The following is an 8,220-nucleotide window of genomic DNA, read 5'->3' as shown; positions in this document are numbered from 1 at the left end:
AAGAGCCGAAATGCAAAATTCGATTCCGTGGTGATCTGCATAATAAATATTTATAAAAAAAAAGTTCGTAGAAAAATATCATTTCGTCCAGAAAGAAAAATATGTTTACGAATATTATTTGATTTACATCTAAGGAACAGTTCATGGGAAAATATTCAGTATTTAACATACTGACAGCTTGACAAGGAGAGATTATCTTTGTCTCTCTTGCACTTCGTATATATGTAATGTCTGTGTTGGTATAAACACCAATATACTGCGTACACGGAATGACTGTTGAATGATAATGCCAGAGAAAAATATCTCTTTCTCTCCCTTCCCTCCCTCGCCCTCCCGCCCCCTCTCACCTCACTCACCTTCTCCCTCACTCCCTCTCACTCTCTCTCTCTCTCTCTCTTTCTTTCTCTCTCTCGGCTTTAAATCTTTGTTTCTCTGCAATATTGATATGGTAAAGGAACAAGGATAATGATAGTTATTGTTTGACATCGTTCAATAATCGTATTCGTAATGTAATACATCGCATTATGAATATTAATTTATAGAACATATGTACATGAATAAATTGAATTGTTGAATGTGCATGTGAATAAATATATTAAAATAAAAAACAAATAAAATAAACAAGTATTTATACATGTATATTATATATAGGTATATAATATTTATTTTATTTATTCTTTATTTTTATATATTTATTTATATATATATATCCACTTATTTATATTTTTATTCTATTAATAATTATTTACGTTCAGTAATTTTGTTCAACAATTATTATATAATATATTTTATTACAAAAATTATTACATTTTTTGTTAATTAATTTAAGAATAATTTTTAAAACATTACAAATATTTTTACTTATTTATACTTATATATATATATATATATATATATATATATATTATATGTATATAATTGTATATAATTACAATTATAAACAATCATTTAATCAATACATAATTATTTTTATAATATCCTCATAATATCTACATGAATTCCTTGCTTTATAATCCAAAAATTTTTTTAGTATATCTAAGGTTTTAAATTAAGAAAATAATTTTAATTAAAAAAATGATATAAGAAATTGCATATATAACATAAATTTTATTTTAAGTATTATTAAATTGATATAGAGACATATAATAAAATATATAAATACTAATATAAAATATAGGAAAATATATTATTTATATATCAAAACATCTTCCCATTTAGCATGTGATATTACTGAAACATTGTCATATTTCATTTGAAATATTATACCTTTCAATAGTATTACAGAAATATTTCATGACCGTTTATGCAAAACTTCTGCAATGTTCCAATGTTTGCAACCATTTCAAATGCAACGTTGCTGAAAAATTTCAGAAATAAGCAAATACAATACTATAAAAAATATGATGCAGATATATTTCTGAAATATTTCAGAATATATCAAAGTTACAATTAAAAAATGTTAATGAAATATCTCTGAATATTACAATATTTTAATAATATTACATGCCGAGTGGGACGTTGATCGATCAATCATAATTTCAGTAGAAATATCCACATAAAATCTACATTGCTATTTCGGTAATAAAATACTTCGACGTAAATGATAAAAAAAAGAATAATTATGTTTATGAATAAATCTGCATTTAGATTACGTTTCATGGATTTACCTTGGACTATTGTTGGATATTTACATATTATACGTAAAACATATGTTATGCTATAACGCATGCGTTATAACTCTAGTATATGCATTAAAAAGTTACAGAATAACGGCTATAAAACCGATTCCAGCGCGGTAGTTGAAAGCATATTCTTTTCGCTCCATGCCAATCTGCGGTTAGCAGCAGTCAGAAGTAAAAGTAACGTCACTATCAAACGTGTTTAAAAATATATTCATTATGTCAAAAACCAAGGATCTTAGCAAGTTCTCGGCTGAAAAACTGCAAGAGTTTTTAACGTCTTTCGACATAGTTCTATCCGACATCGATGGTGAGTAACAATTAATACAAAAATTACACAACATTTAATACAAATTATACACTAATGAAAAAAATTCGAAATATATATCTTCACTGATATATATATCAGAGGAAATATATATTTCATGAACCATAAAGAACAATGCTGAAAAAGAGCCAAAATTTGTCTGTAAGGGGATTGTATGAAATCAGTATATCTTTATGTTTTTGAATCTGCTGAACTCGAAAATGAAGCTTAAAATTGTCCAAACACTGGGGAAAATTGTGAAAATGCAATTTTTTTACAGAAAAGCCGCGTTTTGCAGCAAATGTTTTTTAATGAACAAATGACAATTATAAACAAAAAATGTCTTATTTTATTAATGTGAATTGTATAATTTATATATATATATATATATATATATATATATATAAATTATAATGTAAATTATATATGTGATTAAATATTATATATTAAATAATAGATTTATAGCTAACAGGATAAATAAATATATGATATGTAAGACGATGCTTATTAGACTTGGTAATTTATTGCTTTCTCATATTATCGATATTTTATATGTTAGCAGAATGGAGAAATAACATGCTATCATATTTTATTTGATATTTTTTATCAACCATCATCATAGTTTCATAGACTAATAATAATATTTTTTATATCAATATCATATAAACACATAAACACTGGTACATGAGTAATACGTAATGGTAAAGTGTAAGATGTTCAATCTACTCTGGAGATTCACGTTGAAGTCTGCACATCAATTTTTTTATATTATATTTTACGTAAAGAATCATTACATTTTTTGTTAATTTAAGAATAATTTTTAAAACATTAAAATATTTTTACTTATTTATAATTACATATATATTATACATAGGTATAAAAAAATTTTTTATTTTTTAAATACACTGAATGTATCTTTGATAATATAATAATGTAATAAATTAATAGCAACTATGAAAAGAAAAAGATATTACTATTTTAAATATTCTTTTTAAATTTATAGTTTCTTCAAAGAAAACACTATATAACTATATATATAATATATTTTATATATTTTATATTCAAATGTATTAAAAATAATTGTATTGATTAAACTATTATTTATAATTATAATTATATATATGTATAATATACATAAAAATTATTCTTAAACTAATTTTATAAATATTAACTAAAAATATAATAATTTTTGTAATAAAATATATTATATAATAATGGTTAAACAAAACTGAACGTAAATAATTATTGATTTAAATTTAAATTTCTAACGTTACAAACTGAATATCTTATATTCATTGTTAATATTTATATATTCATTATGTATTATTTATCGATGGTTTCACATTATCAGTATTTATGCAACAAATGTTTAATGAATTATGTAATATTTTATTTTTTTTACTTATCTGGTTGCTAAAAGAAAATATTATTTAAGAACTGACTCTCGTGTTATCCTTCCCTACTTTCCGATTCGTGCATGATGCACATAAAGTTTTATAAAATCTGTAATATACGAAACAATCTATAGATTTTTTAACGATTTTAATATCGAGATGAGCATTGTGCTATTCGTTTTAATATTTCATCGCCATGCATATATGTATATTTTTATGCATATATTTTTATTTATCTTTATTTTATCTTTTTGTACAAATGCTTTTTGTTTTTCAACGTTATTACCCTTTTATTATCTTTGCATTACATTCGATTGTCGACCGTTTTAATTTAATTGTTTGACCTCTTGATTATTTTGTACTGCGCGTGCCTTTGTAACGTTCGTTCTTTAATCTTAAAGATTATACAGATATATTTTTCTAAATTATATATAGGTTTTATCTAACTTGAACATTTGCAAATGTTTGATAAATTTTTGATAACCATAAAAAATAAAAAGAAATTATTTGAGAAACAAAAAAGAAATTACTTGATTTAATGAATATATATATTGCACTAAACAAAAAATTTTAATTAAAAATCTTCTCTTTAATATAAAGTTAGATACAAAACCTGAATTAATAATATGTATTTCCCAGGAGTCGTGTGGCACTTAAATAATCCTATTGAGGGTGGTTTCGAATCTTTAGCAATATTACAAAAATTGGGAAAGAAGATATATCTAGTTACAAATAATAGCGAGAATAAGGATCAAACTTATTGTGACAGAGCTCGATGTGCTTGCTTGTATTTGACTCCAGTAAGTATGCAATGTCTTTTTTTCCATTTTTTCGGTTTATCTAATAATTATTTTATATGTGTACACGGAATTTAAATCAATAAATTTTTTTCTTTTATTACGAATCTTTCTATTTAAAAAGACAATCTATGACTTAAATAACTATTAAAATTGCGTAAATATTGTAATTTATGTCTAAATATTACATAAATATTTACATAATATATTACATACAATTTACATAAATATAAAAACAAATGTTTAAAACATATTCTTATATTCAATTTATTTTTATATTTATAATTAATCTATGTAGTATAATTCAATAAGATACTAACGTATGATAATAGTAATTACAAGAATTATAATCCATATGTATATTAAAATGCACCTCATATCATCTCAGTCTTATTATTCAATAATAGATAAATATTCTCATATATATTACTGGAGACTTGTCCCGGTCCTATCTTAGGGTCATTATTATTTGATACAGTTGAGATTTTAGTATATACTAAAGGGATCTTAGGGGATGTGATCACTCTACAGCATTGTGATCGTCAGTACCGTTTTATACGGAAGACCAGCATGCACGCGAATACCTCCACTTATTTGGTCAGCGAGCGACCTTTCAGAGATCTTCCATGACAATCGGCATTGCATCCATCGAGTGAGATATCAACATCGCTCTGGAGTCACATATCACTGTATTAAAAAGCAACATTAAGTGTGAGGTCTGGATAGCTCAGTGGTCTAGAACAATTACTCGGAAAGCGAAAGATTCCGATTCCCGATCCAGCCATTTGCGCCTCACATATTTTTCTACTCTCCGAATATTGTTTTCTAGCAATTATTCGTTAGAGTGAAAAATGTGTGAATGCTCTCTTCACAGGATACGTCAATGCCATTGCCACAGATGTAGTTTGTCGCTCGTTGATCAAATGGGCGTAAACACCTCCTCCCACATACATCCTTATTTTTCTCTGAATATATATATATATATATATATATAAGTCATTAAAATTCTGAATATATATATATGTAAGTCATTAAAATATTTTTAAAATATCAAGACTGTTATACTATGAGAAATAGTAATTATAATAAACGTATAGCATATTCATATAAAATAAAAAATTTTGAAATTAGTATTTTTATAAATGACACTTAATATTACAGGATGATATAGTTAATACTGTCAAAGTAATTATCTGGTATTTGAATAAAATTGATTTTCGTGACGAAGTTTTCGCCATGGTTTCGGATGAATCACGGAATGCTTTAAAAGAAGCAGGTATACGAATAATAGAAGAGGAAGTAAGTAAATAAATAAAAGTTTTTTACCTTTTCACGATATAATTAATAGTTTCATACAAATAATATTAAATCAACTGATACGTTAATTTGAAAGCTAACCAATCCGAAAATTCTGATTTGAATATAATTCTATGCGAAATTTATGACAACAGATTAAATTTAATTTTTGTTTTAGCCAAAAGTTTACGATGGAAAACCATCTTTAACCGTAAAAAGTGTCTTGGATCGACCATCCGTGAAAGCAGTAATTTATGATTTTGATAGTAAATGCAATTGGTCAAAACTAGCTTTGGCAATATCATGCCTCAAACGTAAGGATGTGTTGTATATAGCAGGGACAACGGAAGAATGGTTACACGTAGAACCAGTACCTTCTAAACTAAAGATCTTAGGTAGGTACATTGTGTAATATTGTTATCATAAATAACGCAAACTTTTTTTAATATAAAAACATTTATCTTACTTATTAATTGTTTGTAATCCTCAATATATATATATATATATATATATATATATATATATATATATATATATTGTAATGAGACTTTTTCGAGATGAACTTTTATTTATAATTTAACTATAATTTAACTCCGTCTCCTTCAAAATAATTCCTTTGGAAAGCCACGTAGTGCCTGAGACGTTGTTTTCAGTCTTCATAGCAGTGCTAGAACTCAAAAACCCGAATGGCCTTCAGCTGGCTTTCTGCCAAAACTCCGTAATCGAAAGCACGGAAAAACATTTCTGTCGTTCCCCAGTCCCCGCATTCGCCTGACCTGAGTCCCTGTGACTTCTTTCTCTTTCCGAGATTGAAAACTCATCTCAAAGGACATCACTTTGAAAACGTAAAAGCGGCTGTAACCGACCAGCTGAAGGCTATTCAGATTTCTGAGTTCCAGCACTGCTATGAAAACTGGAAACAACGTCTCAGACGCTGCGTGGTTTCCCAAGGAAACTATTTTGAAGGAGACAGAGTTAAATTATAGTTAAATTATAAATAAAAGTTTATCTGGAAAAAGTCTTATTACTTTATTTACAGACCTCGTACACACACACACACACACATGTGTATATATATAAGTTTTGCTATATATAACGGAATATAAAAGAAATATATTCTGTATAAAAATATTTTTTTCTATTCCAAATATGTGTATTTATGTGTGTATATTTCTAAACCAAAAAAATGTTTTTCTTATAATCAGGTCCTGGACCGTTCGTGCATTTTATTAGCGCACAAAGCGGAAAAAAACCGATTTTATGTGCCAAACCCAGCGAAATTTTAAAAGATTATGTTTTAAATACATGCAACGTGACCAATCCACAAAGATGTTTGTTCATTGGTGACACGTGAGTAAACATATAATAAATTTCTTCAATTTATTATATTTTTCTTTGTGACGTTTACGCTATTCAAATTAAAAAATTATATATATGTGTATATATGTATATATATATATGTATATGTATGTATGTATGTATGCATGTATATATTATACATCCATATGATTTGAATATCGATTTCTCAGAAAAAAACATTTTATTAATTTATATATATATAAATTTAGGATTAATCAGGATATGAGATTTGCCTCTATGTGTGGATTTAAAAAACTTTTGGTCGGTACAGGAAGTGATACTCTGGAAGAGGCACAAAAAGACATTGATACTTATCCTGATTACTATCTTCCTGCTTTGAGTCAACTATTTTCCACACATAAAGATTTAGAATTATTAGGTACTGTCAATCACAAAGATAATTAATTGCATATTGTTAAATTACAAAAGTAATCTTACATTAAGATAATATCAGTTAGCACTCAAATCGTGCGATAACAATTTATTATTTACAAAGAATTATTATAAAAAATAAATGTATCTTAAATATTATTGCATTTTTGAAATGAATAATTATGCACTTTGTAACAGTTACGATAAATTATGATAAATTATGTATTATATATTATTCATTTGTGTATATTTATGTATTATATACGGATGATTTGGGACACTCTGTGTATGTATATGCACACACACACACACACACACACACATATATATCATACGCATTTTAATCTCTACATTGAATAAATTTTGTAAATGAATGTAATCTTTTATTTCAAATTTTACCAAATCTTATCGATAATACTATATCTCATATTGGCAATTTAATTTCATTTAACAGAAATATATAAATCATATAAAAATAGTATTATATTATATTATTTAATAATATTGATAAAAATATCAAATTAACATCAATATTATGACATATCAAACCAGATGCCTAAATAAATAAGTTTTCTTAAACTTTCTTCCAGCTGTATTAGAAATGTCCTACTATAGAAATAAAATAACAAAAATATTTCAAAATTTATAGAATTATAAGGCCTTACTTCTAATATGACACTAATGAAGATATCCAATGGAATTAAATGTCACAAAAGAGATTAATTTAATCATAGATATAAGTAAAAAAGTTAAGCCATTTCGCGATATTTAAATAATAGATATTTCTTATCTATTATTGTAGATTTAATATCTATTTAATCTTTGCAAAATCATTCTGTGGATTTAATATCTATTTAATCTTTGAAAAATCATAATTTTCAATTATCTGCTTCACACACATACACACAATACTTATATCTATAAAATTAAAATACTTTAATTTAATTTCTGTTTAGACATTAAGAATAGAATTTTCATAATTTTTCTTTTCCTTATTAAACATTATATTATGCATA

At 25.4% G+C, this 8,220-nt stretch overlaps 1 protein-coding gene across 1 annotated transcript; it reads left to right on the top strand.

Annotated features, from left to right (window-relative positions):
* Positions 1-1,778: 1,778 nt before the first annotated feature.
* Positions 1,779-7,326, top strand: LOC105257377 (4-nitrophenylphosphatase). The gene is made up of 6 exons (XM_011267958.3): positions 1,779-1,989; positions 4,020-4,180; positions 5,339-5,476; positions 5,652-5,868; positions 6,679-6,823; positions 7,042-7,326. The coding sequence occupies exons 1-6, from the start codon at positions 1,899-1,901 to the stop codon at positions 7,235-7,237; spliced, it is 948 nt and encodes a 315-aa protein (XP_011266260.1). The 5' UTR covers positions 1,779-1,898; the 3' UTR covers positions 7,238-7,326.
* Positions 7,327-8,220: the final 894 nt, after the last annotated feature.

The sequence above is a fragment of the Camponotus floridanus genome, unplaced genomic scaffold (assembly GCF_003227725.1).
Source record: "Camponotus floridanus strain SB8 unplaced genomic scaffold, Cflo_v7.5 scaffold54, whole genome shotgun sequence".
NCBI classification, from domain to species: domain Eukaryota; kingdom Metazoa; phylum Arthropoda; class Insecta; order Hymenoptera; family Formicidae; genus Camponotus; species Camponotus floridanus.
Note: the sequence above shows the minus strand (reverse complement) of the source record. Positions and strands in the feature narration are given on the sequence as shown.